Below are 18,267 nucleotides of genomic sequence, written 5' to 3' on the forward strand. Positions count from 1 at the left end.
ATGTTTCTCTCATCTTATCCGCAGGTTTTCAAACTGAATATGTGTCAGCTTCATGTTCTTGACCTGGTGAAACCGGATAGTGCTAGTGGAATTTCAGATTGTGCATATAGTAACCATCATTAATATACGGTTACTTCCGGAATTTGGGGCTTTTATGGTCATTCTGTTGTCTAATTTGCATCGACTAAATGATGTGTTACGTGATTGTTATGTTCCGCAATAACTTAATCGCTCCCTCTTGACCACTGGCAAGATGCTAAGCTGCTGCATCTCATGTGCATTTTGCTTGAGGCTAGAACTGTATAGGTCAGATCTGCCAGTTTCTCACAACCGGGATAGAAAAGCAGGGCAGAGGTAGAAAAATCAAGCGGATGTCAAGTAGCCAACATCAGTCCAATTTGGATTCCTAATGTGAAGTATTAGCACAAGATGGTGGGAGCGTGAATCACTAGATGATATCGCCGTCGCACATTTGTTGCCCCGGTACACCTAGCATTTCCCACGATTTGTTTCATGACTGCGAGGAGGGTCCATATCTGTCTAGATTTAGAAGACAAATTCCGGGTTTTGCGCGGTTTTAGTCGATCTTGGCAGTGGATAGATAGTGAGTTCAGGCTCGGTAAGGCACCTTCTTTATCGAACAATGGAGTGTTCAATCCGAATTCGTGTTATTACATAAACTGAATTTCTGATTCAGCATCTAGCAGGAGTCCAATGTTGGAAGGAAGATTGCAAATCTACTACATTGACAATTAATGTGATGTCGATATGCTGATCGACCCTATGTGGGTGTGTGTGTGTATATATATTGTATCTTTCTTAACGTTTTCGACTTCTTCCCAGGACATGAAATTTGCAATTTTTCGGGCCATGGTTTTGTGGAAGACCTTCGGAACGAGCGCCAGAAGCTAGAAACAGGTGCTTTCTCAATGCAGAGCTCTTCCCTGTGCTGTTTGAGTCTTTTATTTCTCCCAAACTCAGCTTGTGAAGTACGATGATGTGGATGTGCGCTTTGGGTTTCGATTCGATCCGTCCAAAGCCAACCCACCACATCATAGTACCAGCAGTAGCGTTGTGTTCGAACTTGTCCTAGTTCCAAGAAACCGCTTGTTTTTGGTTTCCCTGGACGGCGACTTCGACGGTGACGATCTCTTTGCTTTCTTTTTTAATAGGTCGTTCAGCGTCACGCCTTCGACGAAGTTTCTTCAAAAGAAAGCGACATCGAAGGGGGGATGACATGGACCCCACGCGTTTGTTGGGATGGTGGAAGAATATTATAATTTACGTCGTTGACAGCACAAAACACCTCACCCGACACCGAAGAGAGAGATTAAGCTAAGTCCCCCCGGCGCATCATGGTCAAGCCCTACTATAATTCATTCTTTAGATCCATGTTCTGGGACTCACACCTTTAAGCAACCTGTTCAATACATTCTCTCATCTGCTGTTCGTGGGACACTGCCGAATTCATTTATCTATGTCACTTCTGTCGAACCAAGATGATGGTACTGGGCATCGCCGACTAGGATCGAGAAGTGGGGTTTCGAGTTTTGAATTAGAGGGGCTTCAAGGGGTAAAGAGGAGAGAGCAGGTCGTGCAAAAGCTTGAAAAGCTGCAGAAGGGTAGAAAAGATTGATATAACAGGCGGCTTCTCTTATCACACATACACATAAATATGGATGGACAAGGGAAATCTGAAGAATAGCTCTTAAGCCCACATGGGTTGAACTTGAAGCACTAGAACAAGCAAGCAAGCAAGCAAATTTTTCCCTTTTTCTGCATTTCTGCTTCTCTCTTCTCCCTCTCACTCTGTACATGTTTTTCATTCTTGCTATGCATCTTGACCACAGTGAAACCCATGTGGCGGATTTTACTTGGGGGTATGGTACAAAAAAATTTTCGGCCATCTACTTTGATCATATCATTCATTTCGAAGATTTCGGTACAGCTACACTAAAAGAACACCTACTCCTATCTCTCTCAAATTTGCATTACCCTATCCTAACAGTCGTCCCTACAATATTCTGGTTCTTCCTTTGCTCTGGCAAGTATTATCTCTGGTCCAGCCACTTCAGAGCAAATCCCCACCGTTGCCTTGCAGCAATTCCCCCCTTATCCAGTCCTTGCCCACTCCTTGGAGTTGCAAGCAACATCACAATCGCAATAAACAAAAGGCACAAACATACCTCAACCTTCAAACCCTCTTCTTTACCTCTCACTCAACTCCAACACAACCCCCCCACCAAGATTGCTTCCTTCGACGAGCCAAGGGACTTAGACCGACCCATTATCTCAAGGGTCCCAAATCTTCAACCGAAACAAGAAACTCCTCCCCTCCTCAAGTTCCGTGGGCTCCTTTTGAACCAACAAAGGGCGATTGAACACTGTCCGCCTCGGAATCGCTCCCAGAAGAACTTCTAGAGTCTGACCCTGCAAGATAGAGAGCTCGTCTCAGCCAAAATGGAACGTATTGAACGCTGAAAAGACAAGGGGCAAAAGACCAAATTTTTACCACTAGATGAAGATGAATCACTGCTTGAGCTTGAACTGCTAGAGGTATTAGATCTCGCATCCCGCTCAATCTCCACAGGAGGATAATTACTCATGGGTATCTCGTCCCCAATGTCCACATCCTCCTCTCCACCAGCTTCTCCCCTCCTTCCCTTATGCGGCACAACAGCTTCAGTTACTTCCCTCTCCGGCGACTACATGATTCAAGTACAAAACACCATCAGACCATCGGCCAACCGAACTGAGTAAAAGGAATTGCAAACTCAGAACAGGAAACATCAGCACATTACCTTGTTGGTGATCTCTGAAGCAACAACCTGGTTGTGAATGAGCCCCTGGCGCTTGATCTTGCTCGCTAGCTTCTTGTAATTGCAAACGAACCGATCAAGCTCCCAAAGAGTCTCGGTATCCACGGCCTCGATGTCGAGCTCAATCTCATCTCCATCCTGTGCAAAATGCTTGTTCCTCTTCCTTATGATGGCCAATAACTGACCCATTTTCTCAGGGGGCAAGTTCTGCAAGTTCATCCCCAACTTCGCCTTCTCCTCAAAGCTCATGTCCCTCTTATTCGGATCCTTTGCCTTCGGCTTCGGCAACTTCCCAGACTTCGCTCGCTTCATACCAGGCACAGCCACTGGCGCCGGCTGTGCAACTTGCGGAGAAGTCACCAATGGCTCTTGATTCGACAATGCGGATGGTGGGTTGAATTTTGGGCTGGGGTTTCTCTTCTTTTCCACCAGCATTACTTCTGGATCCCTCCTCGTGGTGCTTTCCGGAACCAATTCCTCATCCCAAACCCTGGGTTTGGGCTCCTCCGCTGCTGCGGCAGCAGACGCCTTCTGCCGCTCCTTTTCGTATTTCCTCAAGGCAGGATCGAACATTTGGTCGAACTGCACGAGCAACGTCTCCGCCATGTGATGCACATCGTGCCCTTTAGGGTTATACGTCAATGCGTTGTTGAAGGTCAGCCTTACGTCGGTCGCGAACTCCTGTGGCGATTGGTAGAAATTCCTCTCGAGATTCGTCTTCACGGTGCCGAGATCCATGGGGTTCTTGATTATCTGGTGGTAATCGTGAAGCCCTAAGTCCACGGCGTCAACAGGGACGTTGAATACCCACCCGTGCTTGTGCTTCATGATCTTCGTCAAGATCAGGCCGCACCGCTTCATCATGCTCGCGACGAACTTATCTGGGCCGGCAGCAACCAAATCCTTCACGGGTCTCTTCGGATCCTTGTCCGACCCGAAAGGGGTTCCACGCTTAATGCCCGAATTCTTCTTCCCCGCGTGCGCCTTCGCCGCAATCCCCTTGTCTTTCAGCCTCGGGGACTCCGTCGCAGCCTCCGGCGAGGGCCGGGTGGCCGAGAACTGCGACGTCTGGTACACGGGCCGGGCCTCGAAGGCAGCCGCGGTCTCTATGCGGGTCCGGAGGACACGGACCTGCTCGAGCTCCGTCACGAGGCGCCTCTTGAGCTCCTTGAGCTGCGGTCTCGAGAAACCCCCGAGATTGAAGGTGACGTACTCGGAGGCGGCGTCGAACCTCGACCTCGGGGCGAACGAGGCCGCGTCATTGTCGACGGCGGCCGCGGCGGCGAAGTCCTCGTCCTTGCGGAAGCGCAAATTGGCGGGATCGTGGACGTGCCTAGGGTTCGGGTTCGGGTTAGGGTTAGGGTTCGAATTGGGGTTGAAGAGGGGATTATCGGCGGCAGCGGCGGTGTATTTCCTCATATACACCTTCCGGTCACCCCACGACGGCTCGATTCGACTGACCAGGAGGGCTGATGCCATAAGAAAGGGTCCCGTTCGGCGCCGGGTCAGATCCGTCGGATCCGAGGCGAGCCGCCGGCGATCAGCAGCGCGACGCCGGAGACCGTCCGTCGGAGCCCGGCGAGGCGGCGGCGGCGGCGGAGAGCATCGGAGGATCGGGATCGCCGGGAGCGAGCGAGGGGGAGGGGGAAAAGGGGGGTAGGGATGGGGACGAGGGTTTTTTTATCGAGCTTGAACGAGGAAGAAGATGAGGGCACCACCCCTTCTTAAAGGCGCTCCAGATCTGCCCGCGAAGGATCTCGACCGTCGATCGTTTCGCCGACGGCCCGGATCCCTCCCCCTGGCTGCCCGATCTCCGTGGCGCTGCCCCGGAGCGACGGACGGCCCAGATCCGAGGTCACCGACACGTGGGCGACCCTCGGCCGCCCGTCCGGAACCCCGGGGGGGGGGGGGGGCGTCGCGATTTCCCCATTTTGCCCCTCTCCCGGTGGCAAAGTTTTAAAAAATTTCGGGGAATTTTCTTTTGGGAGGGCGAGGCAAGTTCGATAATCGGATCAATCAGGGAGGTGCAGATGTTTTCGCTGGGCGGTGGGGCCCCCCTCCCCCGGGGCCATGACGTGGCGGTGGGGCCCGCGCCGGGGGTGGGGAACGGGGAAAATATCTTTCGACTTCTTTTCCTTTTCTTTTCTTCTTTTTTTTCTTTTCTTCTTTTTTTTTTTTTGGGGAGCGGAACCTTCTCGGGGCAAGAATCCGGGGGGCTGGGGGGGGGGGGGGGGGGAGGGGAGGGGGGATCCTCCTGCCAGGTCAGCATTTCGCGAGCCGGTTTCCACGCACCTCGCCCCGCCTGCCACGTCGGCGAATCGGGTGCTGCGCCGGCGGCGCACGGGGGCTTACGCTGCGCCGGCGCGTGCGGTCCACGTCGGATCGGCGGCGAGTGGTAGGTGGTGAGCCGGATGTGGGAAAAACCGTTGGACTTTTCGGGTAAACGGCGTTTTGTTTTTCGTCGCGACTTTTTTTTTTTATTTTTTTTTTTATTTTTATCTGAGTTGATGTCTTTTTGTAAAAGCCTTTGTGTACCGCGAATGTGCAAATGCGACGATTAGAGCAAGGAAGCCAAAACACGCCTAAGCACTTGACAGATCCGATCTTTTGGGACGAGAATGTGTTTATAACTACATGCTACACTTTGTTGTTTTCCAGGTTTTGTTCGGTTTTGCAGCTCTTTGGGATTTGCTTTGCTCGGAAGCTTTCTATGTCTTTCTCATGTTTGATCTTGACAAATGAATGAAATTTTCTTTCAATTAAATTTTTTTTAAAAAGCCTATTCGTTTACGATTAGTAAAAGTATAAGGTGTTTTTTTTTTTTTGGCCAAACTTTGATATGTGGATCTGCAGGTGAAATTTGGATGTGGGGAAGTTTCGGGTATTCCGGACTTAAAAACATTCAAGTTGCAAGAGCAAAAGATTCACATTAAGTAAAAAGTAAAGGATTGACCTTAATTTGTTTCGTAAATTATTTTGTTTTTTTTGTTTCATAAGAATAATTATTTATTTTTTGACACGTGTTGACAAGTACCCCCAATGCACGTACTTCATGAGAAAATTTTTGATTTCCAGAGTATTGATAGCACTTGTACTTTTTTTTAAATTTAAATAAGTATTTCGATGATACTTTTCAAGAAGATCCTTCACATCGACGACAAACTTACATAGGCCTCACTTGTGTGGTACCGACCAAATTCTCATCGGCTCCACATGTTAGATCGAACTTGGAATTGCGACATATAACTACGTAAGTACTTTTCCTAATTAATAAATCTATGATAAAATTTCCAATTTAAGTTTTACTTTTATAACATGATATCTATATCTATCAATCTATACATTAAATTCAAAACCACCTTTTGTCTCTCTTGACTTTTCCACCATTCACTTATTTCTTTAATATCGTAATGCATTTTAGTTTTGAAGAAGGAAAACGTAAAATTGGCAGAATAAAAAAGGATAGAATGGTTAAAACAACAAGTGGAACTACCCACTTTTCACTAAAAATTGCACTGGATGAAAATTCTTATAGAACAATGACACAAACAATCCCTGAACTTTAACTCAATGTACAATATGTTTCTTGAACTTTTAATTTGTCGAATGTAGTCCATGAACTTTAGCCTAATGTTCAATGTAGTTTCTAAACTTTTCATCTGTTCAATGTGGTTCCTAGACTTTTTGGTACATATTCAATGTAATCCTTGGACTATATGAAGATATTCAATGTAGTCTCTGAACTTGAATTAATGAAAAGACTATATTGAACATTTTTATATAGTTTATGGACTATTTGTATCATTTTCCTAATCCTTAATTGTTCTTACAGTACAACAATCAATTTCATCTTCTCTAAAAGAAATTCTTGATTTTTTAGTAAATGATTTTTTAAGCTATTGAAAGTATAGCGGAATTTTCATTTACCGTTTGCTTTCTAAAATAAACTTCACACAATAAAAGAGAGCAATGTAAAGTATTTTATATCCCCACGAATTAAAGTAATTAGTTTTTTCGTTAATTTATCATGACATTGTATAAAGAAATGAAATAATCGTCAACGCTGGTAATGTTTGCATGAAAATTAGTTCAAAATTGAAATGTCTGTTCCTCTCATTCGGTAGGTTTTTTATTATGTCGAATGAAATTCCAATTGAAGTGCTTATTTCTCTAGTCGACGGAACTATAATTCCTACCTGTATAAGGTACAACCATGATTACTAACATTTTCCACCCAAATTTTTTATTTATTAAAATCCAATTACTGATTATTGTGAGGTATAATTGAATAACATTGCTTATTACGTAATCTAGTTTGAATAATCCAACATTAGTCATCATGACTAATTATTATATATAACTGAAATGTTCATAATTATATAAATCAGTAAAAATAATAGTTAAATAAATTGATTACGAGATATGATAGATTAAGTATGAATAATAATTACTGTTTTTATATGGATAACTATGATAAAGTTAATTACTCCTATGTTAAATTATGGATATCTTTTCTCATTTCTTGACAGAAACATAGCAACAAAATGTATCAAATAATTAATGCTTTACATTATGATTTGTTTCTGTAATGTGATTTTTAGCACAATGAGTTTGTTATTTTGCAATTCAATTATAATTACACTGTGAATTCTTTATGAATCCTATTTCCAATTCGTTACCATAATGCTTTTCTTTCAATTAAAAAAAAATAATACCCATTTCATTCCAATTCCACAATTTACCAAATAAAGAGTAGGAATGCTCATTCCATTCTTTCTTCATCCCGCTCTCTTATCCCATTTTATTTCTTCATTCCAGACGCGATATAAACGTTTTCACTCGTGAGCAACAAAGCGAGGACGGTCGTAACTCCGTATTTACACTTTATGCATTGTTGCATCATATTATTGGGAGACAAGATCTAATAATATTAAACTGAAATTGGCTTTTACGTGGAATTTGATGTGGATGTTCATCAACAAAAAGTCTCTTTCCCTTCCTAGAGAAGCTTACCCATGCAACGCATGATTCTTTTCGTATTCACAAAAGAGTTTCAAGTCCTTTCAACAAAAGCAAAAGTTTAGAGAAGATCCTTTATATATCAATCTACAGGTAAACATTTAGTATTCCTCTATCCGGAGTATAATGGATAATGCCTAATAGTCACGAGGTAGAGCATTTTCTAAAATATCTAAATCTACCATCTTTCCAATACGTACATATACACAGTAATACTCGTTATACTTTCGTTGTACCAGCTTAACGTATTATATAAGAAATGATTCTTTTTGAAAAAGAAAAATCTTTATCAACGAATTGTACTTTTAGTAATTGATTTCTTCAAGATGGATTAAAGATTTCAGTTTTTTTTTTGTCTTATCCTATTTCCTCCTTAGAAGCCAATCCAATCCAATCAGCCACATTCCATGACTCTTTGTTTATTCGCTGTCTTCAGATTTATACAACATACACCTGCAGGCATCGTAATTGCTTGTATTACTCATCATACAGTACCGATATTTATACAAGGTGTTGCTTAACAGAAAAGAAAAGGAAAATCTACTAAAATATCTCTAGCTAATTATAAGAGATATTCCCAACATTATGCTAACTAACAAACAAACAAAATCCTAAGTATTGATAAGAGATACACAAAATATTAACAAAATAGAAAGAAAATCTTCAGTAAATCTTCCATTATACTCACCCACAAGTTGGCACATGGAGGTCTTAAAAACCCAACTTGCTAATGAGAAATTAAACCGATCTCGACCCAATGTTTTGGTAAAAATGTCTGCCAGTTGAAGTCTTAGTGGATACGTGCTCGATTCCAAGGGCCCCGAACTATACATGTTTCCAAGCAAAGAGGCAGTCAATTTCAATGTGCTTTTGTTCATGAAATATTGATTTTGCCGCGATGTATAAAGTAGCTTGGTAGTCATAATAAAGACCCATCGGTTTGTTGTGCAATACCCCAAGAGAAACAAGTATGTAATTAAATCAATGGTAATAGTTGCCATAGTGCGATATTCAGCTTTAGTAGAGGACCAAGAAATTGTGGTCTACTTCTTATTTCTCTTAAAGACTGGACAACTACCAAGCATGATAAAGTAATCGGTAACTTATCCAGCAACTCGCCCAATCGGAGTCGCAAAAGGCAATCAAGCGGAGTGAAGTCGGGACTGATAACAGAATTCCTTGTCTGGGGTTTTTCTTAAGATTATCGAAGAACTCGTATAACAAGTTTCCATTGTTGCTCCTTCAATTCCCGCATCAACTGGGAAAGTATGTGGATGGAATAACATAATTTAGGCCGAGTATAGTGAGATAAAGTAGACGTTTCACTAATCGATGATAACGACTTGGGTTTTCATGACAAGTTCGGTTGCTATAGCTAGCCGGTGTTGTTGCTCCATCAAAGAAGTCGCTAGTTTAGCTGCTATCATGCCACTTTACAATAGGATGTCAAGTACTTACTTTCTCTAGCATAGAAATAACCCTGAAATTGTCCGTATCGCTTCAATCCCCCAAACAGTACTTTAATTTGCCAAGGTCTTTGATATGAAAACACTCGTCAAGTTACCATTTAAGCAATGTGCGCTATTTTGAATTATTTCCTTCCAATATGAGATCATTAACATAACACGGCTAGAAAAGTACCATCATGAGAATAGGTAACAATGAGTAATCTGCTGATTGATCAAAATCATACTCCCTCAATGCATTAAAGAAATTTGAAAACCTATTTTGAGATGCCTAACGAAGACAATATAACAACTTTTGTAGTCAACATACATGATTTGAGTTCGTTGTTGTGAAACCTGGTAGATGTTTCATAAACTTCCTCATCCAAGTTGCCATGCATAAATGCGTTGTCAATATCCATTTGATGCAACTCTCAATTATGAGCCAACGCAAGTGCAAGAGGACACTGTATAATGACTAGTTTAACCATTGGTGCAAAGATTTTATGGAAGCCCATGGCATCTATCTAGGTGAGTTCCTTCGCGATAAAACGAGCTTTAATCACTCAATACTGCCATTGGCTCGATGATTGATTTTGTAAACCCACTTGCACCCTATAGTAAAGTTGCTTGTGTCCAGATCCCATTAGTGCCTGAATTTCTATCGCCATCACATCTCTCCATAAATGATAATTAATAGTCTCAATGTAATCTCTAGGCTCAATATCAAAATCAACGAGAAGCTAAAAAGCCATGTGGCACTCAATAAATCGTTCGTATAAAATAAACTTCTCAATTAGATAGATCGTACATGAAGATATTGAAAGAGTGGGCAGAGGAGCTGGGGTCTCTATTTGGAATATATGGCACACATAATCTAAGAGATGGGTCGGCTGTCCTTTCTCTTGTGCAGGACAAGTTGGGATTGAAATTTGGTCATCGGGTTGCTCGCTTAACTACTCTTCAACTTGGATTGGATTGTCACAACCATGCATCACTATTTACCCATTTTCTTCGTGAACTTGGCTAGGCACCCTTTCTTCCTCCTCCTAAGGTTGATTTCGCCTACCATCAAAAGGCCCCGGGTCACAATCTGGAGTCGAAAGAGGAAGAAATGGTAGATCCTCGTGTGCAGGTTGTTAATCTTCGTAGACAACAACATCACCACGTACCAATAATTCTTCCTTTTTCCAAATAAAAAAATTTCCAACCTTTCGCGCTGTATGGATATCCCATACACATTTTCTTGCCCTTTCTTCTTGAAATTTGTCTTTTCCCTTTGATGGTATGTGAGCAAAGCGCAAATGCACCCAAAACTAGCAAATGACTATCATACAGGGGTTTCCCAAACAAAAGCTCAAAAGGCGCTTTTCTTGGTAATAACGATGTTGGAGTATAATTGATTGAATAAGCAGCCGTCAATATGCATTCTCTCCATAACCGAATTGGTAAGTTCGCTTGAAAACGAAGTGCCCGTGCTACATTAAGAATGTGTCGGTGTTTTCTTTCAACCCGCCCATTTTGCTGTGGTGTGTAAGTGCATGAGGTATGATGCATGACTCCACTTTTTGAAAAAAATTCTAATTCATGGCCACTATCACTATAAGGGCCTGTTTGGCAACTTGCCAAATAGTGATTGATTCTATTCTTTTGTTCCCAGAATCAGTTTGGGAACAGAAATCCGTTTGTTAAATTTTTTGTGCCCGAGCAAAATTTTTTGCAAAATTGTGTCCAGAATTAGTTTTGGAACAGAATTAAGAATAAAAAAAAAATGGCTTCTTGATTCTGGAACAATTTTTTCAGAACTGATTCTTCTTGGTTTTTTTCTTTTTTTTTTGTTGTTGTTGTTCTTCGGCCCCGTCACCTGCTGGCCACCGCTGCCGACCGCTGGCAATCGGCCACAGGCTAGGGCCGGCGAGGGCGTCGCCACCGGCAAGGGCGTCTCGGCCCTCACAGGTGGCCGGTGAGGGCGGCTCGCGGCCTCGCCCAGCCAAGGTGAGGCTGACCTCGCCGTCACCAGATCTGGGTGAGGTCGAGCCTCGCCTAGCCAAGGCAAGGCCGACCTCGCCGTCGCCACCGGCGAGGGCCGCGACGCCCTCACCGGCCCTGGCCTGTGGCCGGTCGCCGGCGCCGGTGGCCGGCCATGGCCAAGAAAGGAAGGGGAAAGAAAGAAAAAAAAAAGAAATAAAAGAAATAAATATTAAAAAATTCAAAATATTATTAATAAAAAGAAATTTTGTGTAGTTACCAAACGTATTTTTTTTCTTTTTCTATTCTAAGAACAAAAATTTTGGGCAGTTACCAAACGCCTTCAAATGCTTAGAAATTATTTCCAGGCATAGAATAAAAAAGAATCATTTCTGTCCAGAATCAGATTTTGGGCACAGAATAATTGCCATGCACAGCATAAACCATTTTAACTGCTCAACCAAATTGGGTTTGTATCATATGAGAAAAACTAACGAAAATTTTGTATATCTTTGATTTTTCATTCATCAAAAAGACCCAAATTGCTCAACTATAACCTTCAACGATAGTGCACAAATAATGTGCACCTGAGAGACTCTGTTTGATTTGGCCCTCGAACATTACAATGCAACAAATAAAAAATTCCATCGGTTTTATTATTACTTAAAGGAAATGAAGAATGAGTTTGTTTTGCACGACAGCATACATCACACAAATTAGCCCTTTCTTTTTTTTTTATCTCAATATTAGTGATCGAATTCAAAGCTTGCCGTGATGGGTGCCCCAATGGTTGATGCTAGATGTTGATATTCTATCCCTTAACTGCCGAAAAAGTCGAATGAATGCCTGTTTGTTTGAGATAATAAACCCCTTCTCAAAGATTACCCACTCCAATCAATTTCTTACTGTATGACACATTGAGAAGGGAAGAGGTGTTAGAACAGTTGGTAATTGTCTCGCAAAATCTCACATGCTATCAGAGTGGAAGGTCTCGAGTTTGAACTTTTTAGGCCCCTATTTGCCTGTCCTGTACATATTCTCACGCTATAATCTCAAACCAAAAACCCAGCTTAACATTTTAGAACTGTTGGCAGTGGTTTCACAATATATTACATCCACTTTATAACTCCCATAGAAAATCTCGACATATCCTTTTATTCTATCTTTAATGAGAAAATATTTGGTAGGTTTGTCTTGCCACGTAGGTCATGTGTCACTCCACTTATTGCTCGCCACATGTCCGAGCGAGGCTCACTTTTCAGATTTTTTCTCTCTCCTTTGTTACTCTCTCTCTCTCTCTCTTCTCTCACTGTTTTCTTCACTTCTTTTTTTTAGCCTTTTGAGTCCATGGACGATGCTCGTGGCCGTGGGTAGCAGCATCACACAAACATCATCAGTCATGGACGAGCTAGGCTCGAGAGTGACGCCAACACTCGTCCATGGTCATTGTCATCATCGTCCGGCTAGATCTGATCAACGTTTGGAGACTGAGGTGGGTGAGGCTACATCTGGAATTCTCTAGATCCAAGTCTGGACTAGCGGTTCATGACCAACGCTGAAGCTCGTCCATGGCCGTTGTCGACATCGTTCAGCCACATATGTTCGGCTCGGTCAGCACCAGCGACTCCATCGGTGGCGACGGTTGGGGAGGTGTAGAGGTCGAGCTCAGGTGAGCGAGAGGGCAAGTGAACTTTTTGGTGAAATTCTGGGATGTGTAGGTGAGGGAAGGGGCCGAAGGGAGAAGGAGAGAGAGGAGCAACAGGGAGAGGAGGAAAGAGGGAGAGAGGTCATTATTGTTGCAAAGAGCGAGCTTAGAGAAAGAGGGCAATGGAGGAGAGAGCAAGAGAAAAACTTGACAAGTGGGCCCATAATGGACACGTGGTGATCACTAAATAGAGTGACGCACGGTAACAAGACAAGCCTATCCAATATAATTTACTGAACTTTGCTTGTATAACAGTCTTTAGGCTAGTGTTAGAATATCGGCATGTTCTGAGCTCACAAATTTATAAAGGAATAGAACTCACAAAAATTTTTAATTATTTATTATTTGTTTTTTGTGGCCCAAAACAAACTTTTATTTTCGCAGTAGATTAAAAACAGTCATATAAGTATTTCTCATATTTACTCATATTTAATAGTTTTTTTCTAGAGAGTATGAGAATTTTCGTTTTCCATTCGCATGCAAATACGACTCTTCGTCCTCTCTACAAGCAACGGTATCTCCATCTTGAGGATCTCATAAAAATAGGACATAAATAAATTCATCCTTGCTTTAAGCACGATAAAATCTCCTTCAAATCCTTTTTCATCTATAATTTTGTCTAGGTATACCACGTTATGTTTTCATATCACGCTTTGATAAGTTTTCTTTAACGCTCGAAAACATGTGCCATGAGATTTTTCTTTCACCTTTTGCTATTTGTTAACTATTGAAAAGCAAGAATTTATTTCGCAAAAAATAAATGATTTATAAGACTTTTTCTTAAAGTCGATCACTCATGTCGTTTGAAATAATTAACATACGTAAAATGTCTTCATTTTGAATATTTTCATTGACGGTAAGAATATTTTTTGTTTGTTCATTTTTGTAAGCTATTCGAGGAAGTATCTCAGATTCACTTGGCATGTCACGTACGATACGACTAAAAGAGAGAACTCGCTAATCAAGTTATCAAGTTAGAAAATGGCGAAGGCAAAATTTCAATAAGTCGGAAGCATTATTGCTCAGTTTCTTTATTCATAAGAATTTCCTAAAATGTGAATAAACTCGTTTTGTAAGTCTTATTCAAATCACGTCCACGACACGTCCTCCTCAAACAAAAAGATGGGAAAATAAAAATCATTCATCCCACGTTTATGTCTTCCTCTCCCTTAACAAGATGAAATCCCAATTTTACTAACAACCTATATAGCAGGAAAATTTTGGTAGATTGCTTGTCCTATATGCAATTTGCGTAGTCATAAAAAGAAAATGTCAACTTCTGCATACGATTATATCTATGAATTTTTGTTATTAATTCATTACGATGTTGCACGATGAATAAAATCAATCGCGTCCGCAACTATCGCTCATGACAAAAGCTGCTCATAAGAAATAGCATCGAATCCACATGATTGTGATGAGAGTGACATGCCAAGATGAAAGAGTAGAGATGTAACTAGGAGCAAGTCCTTTTATTTATAATATAAGGGTCATGAATCCATCGAAGTGATAGAACTAGACATTGCCTCAATGTACCAAACTACGAAATGCGGGAACTCATGTGCTCCTCAATCGGTCGGTTCCGTCGTCACCGAAGCCGGTTTCGATGTTGGTGTCAGTTTCGGTGCTGACTTGGACCTCGGCAGCATGCTGGTTCCTCGACTGGGGGTGGTGTTGGCGTCGACGGTGGTGGAGGGTGTCCCATTTGCCGGAGGAGCTGGTGTCGGCGTCGGTTTTGGTGTTGGTTTTGGCGTCGGTTTTGGAGCTGGTTTTGGGGACGGTTTTGGGGACGGTGCCGGCCACGGGAATCCGTGGCACGGAGGCCAGTGAGGGAACGGGAAAGGGGGCAGACGGGGGAAATGAGGGCGGGGGAGCCTGAAAGGCGGCCAATGCCACAGCCATTGAGGATCAGCCGAGCCCTCTGTGGTTTGCATCTTACTGATGCCTTCCCTTGCATTGCAGACCTCACAGCTCAAGCAGAAAACAAGCAAGACAACCAGGGATGCAGTCATGAAGAAGCTCTTCATGCTGGTCTTCTCCATTTCCTCTTTTTTGTGGGGGATGAAGGAGTGGTGTGATGAACACAGTTTGGTGGGGTGAGCTTCTTATAGAGCCAAGATCAACAAACATGATCCACAAAAGATTGTTTTGTAATTCGAACTGACAAAATCTAATGCTATAGATGAATTGAAATCATCATGCTAAATTTGATGGACAAAATTTGTAAATACAGGACATACTTGCATCTGCTAAAAATCTTTCAAATGTGTATTCCAATATTCTCTCATCCACAGATATATTTAGCACAAAATTAGATTAAATATTGGAAAATTTTGTTAATTGATCACATAACCGCATTGATCCATTGCAATGGTTCAAATTTTTAAATCTAATATTCTCCCAGCCACAATATTTATCAATTTAATTGATATTAAGATCTCATTAGCTTTCATCTTTGTGCACAAAAATGTTCCAATTTGACGTTTACTTCTTCTCACACAACAGTGTGTGTTCTCTTTTGCTTACCATATTGTATATATCCATACGTTTTATCTATTTCTAAGCTCTATGTTCAGGAAGGATTCGACCAGGATGAGTACTTGAACCTACAATTGTCTCTCCAATAAGGTTTTTTAATTACTATTTTAAGCTCATTTTCGGGGCTGAATTTGAAATTATGTCTATGTTAAGCTTTCTCTCCTTTTATTTGAGAAAAGGACGAAAAGTCGAAAAGATTTTGAAACAATTATAACAAGAGTTCAAAAATCCGTGTCAACCCGAAACTTGAGTCCAAAAACTTTCGATTCCTGCATTGAAGTCCTAAATCTTGTCACCGTCCCCACGTTAGTCTTTCCGTTAACTTCCTAATTTTTTCATGGATGAAATTCTATGTGGCATTTTTTATTTTTCACAAAAGTGGCACTAAGGCGCCATATAAAAAAAACTAAAAGAAATTGAAAACACTTAAATTTTTTAAAAAAAAAACAAACAAACAGAGAGCGGGTCGAAGGGGTAAGGTCAAGGACAAGTTTACAAAACGTGGTAGGACGTCCTACCCCTTTTTCCTTAATTTTTCAAGTTTTTTTTTAATATTTTCAGTTTAATATTAACAGAAAAACGTTGTTTTTGTTTAATGACACGGTGTTAGATTTTAACTGTTTGATCGGCACGTGGAAGAAAAAATTGATAAAAAAAGCCACCTCTAACTTTTACCTCCACTAGTAATTAATGACCTAATAGAACGATTAACATGTAGGACGACGACAAATTTTAAGACTTGAATATACGAAATAAAAGATTTAATGTTCAAGTGCTAGATCGATATAAATTATGGAATTCATTCTGTAATTTTTCATGAAGATATTTTAAGGGGAAATGCATTTATCACGTCAAACTTTGATATTTGCTCATTTGTTTTTGAAATTCTGGATTACGTAAGGTGGCGATTTTATTCTCTTTTCATTTATTTAGAAATCAGCAAGCTGTTTTTTTCATCACCCTACATAAAAAGATAATAATCTCTTAGGTGCCGTTTGCTTACATCTATTTTTGTTTTCATTTACAAACGGTAGAACATTTAACTTATTTTTAGTTTATTCAAATGTTTCTTGATTAACAAAATTGTTCGATCATGCCAAGTAATAAATGTTTGTCTAGTATCATCTCGCTTAACAATTTTTGTCATGTCATTGTTTATCGGACGTTGGAAAATCATTATTTTATAAAAAGAAAGAGTGTTTGAAGGGGGTTAGAAACCTACAACATCCGCTATCAAAATTTTCGATTTAACGTGCCAACGACACCATTTGCCCATTGGGTGAGCCTATCACTGTAGCCTCATCAGGTTCGAGTGGGAAAGCCTAAAACCAGCAATACACCTAAATTCGGGCCTTGGGGTCTTTAATTGAAATTTTCCCTTGTTTATCGGACGTTGGAAAATCATTATTTTATAAAAAGAAAGAGTGTTTGAAGGGGGTTAGAAACCTACAACATCCGCTATCAAAATTTTCGATTTAACGTGCCAACGACACCATTTGCCCATTGGGTGAGCCATCCGTAGCCTCAAGTGGGAAAGCCTAAAACCAGCAATACACCTAAATTCGGCCCGTCCTTTGTAGACTAATCTCTTGAGACCGAGAATGAAATGGAGAAGCAATTGCAACCAAGTTTTGAACCACTCCACCTGGTTGATAAGAAAATTTTAATCACTAAAAGATGAACAAAATTTTAAAGGTGATGATGGATCTTTCAAAATGATACGAGAGACATTACTACTTATAGTAATGAAATGTAGTTGCCATTGAATTTGCAATGTCATCTCTCACAAAAATTTTACAGGCACAAAAAGCTCTCATTAATTTTGGTGGCAAAGAAGAAGATAGTTCTTAGGGGAAATTTCACTTTACATGTTAAACCTGAAATTTTACCCCCGAGCTCTCAAAATCTCTTACACGTTAAACTCGGAAAAATTGTCTAAAAAGTTCTAAACCTATTGCACCTTTGCCAATTCAGTCCTAAACCTTTTAAGTTTGCCAATTCAGTCATAAACCTTTTCACTTCTTGTCAATTGAGTCCATCTGGCCAATTTTGGCCGGTCGGCGCTAACGTGGCCGCCGGGCGTCCGACCAACGCTGATGTGGCAATTTTTAATATTATTTTCGAATTTTTTCATTTTTTTTTTCTTTTTTTCTTTTCTGCCTTCTTCCCTCTGGCCAGTCCGGTGATTGGCCAAAGGCGCGGGCCGGCGAGGTCGACCTCACTGGCCTCTAGCGAAGCTTGCCCCCGTTGTCCACTAATGAGGGCGAGCCTCGCCCGCCGCTGCTAGGCTGACCTCGCCATCGCTGGGTTTCACCTCACCCAGTGATAGCGAGGCCGGCCTTGCCTTGGCTAGGCGAGGCTCGAGCTAGCCAGATTTGGGCGACCTAGCCGAATTTGGGCGAGGTCAGCCTGGTAGCAGCGGGCAAGGCTCGCCTTCACTAGTGGCCGGCGAGGGCGAGCTTCGCTAAAGGTCGGCGAGGTCGACCTCGCCGACCCGCGCCTCTGGCCGGTTGCCGGATCGGCCATTGGGAAGAAGGTAGGAAAAAAAAGAAAAAAAATATTTAAAAAATTCAAAAAAAAATTAAAAAATTGCCATGTCAATGTTGGCCGGACGGCCGAAATTAGACAGATAAACTCAATTGGCAAGAAGTGAAAAGGTTTAGGACTGAATTGGCAAAAGTTCAATAGATTTATGACTTTTTGGACAATTTTTCCCGTTAAACCCCAAACTGTAAATCTTCACACTTTACAATCTAGAACTCTCACCCCATGA

At 41.6% G+C, this 18,267-nt stretch overlaps 1 protein-coding gene across 1 annotated transcript; it reads right to left on the bottom strand.

Moving 5' to 3' along the window:
- Positions 1 to 1,632: 1,632 nt before the first annotated feature.
- LOC115676955 (transcription factor GTE7) lies at positions 1,633 to 4,476 on the bottom strand. The gene is made up of 3 exons (XM_030600001.2): positions 2,802 to 4,476; positions 2,513 to 2,705; positions 1,633 to 2,430 (listed from the first exon to the last, which is right to left on the bottom strand). The coding sequence occupies exons 1-3, from the start codon at positions 4,296 to 4,298 to the stop codon at positions 2,339 to 2,341; spliced, it is 1,782 nt and encodes a 593-aa protein (XP_030455861.1). The 5' UTR covers positions 4,299 to 4,476; the 3' UTR covers positions 1,633 to 2,338.
- Positions 4,477 to 18,267: the final 13,791 nt, after the last annotated feature.

The sequence above is a fragment of the Syzygium oleosum genome, unplaced genomic scaffold (assembly GCF_021117445.2).
Source record: "Syzygium oleosum isolate NSW1041296 unplaced genomic scaffold, Sole_v2.1 Sole_v2.35, whole genome shotgun sequence".
Classification (NCBI taxonomy): domain Eukaryota; kingdom Viridiplantae; phylum Streptophyta; class Magnoliopsida; order Myrtales; family Myrtaceae; genus Syzygium; species Syzygium oleosum.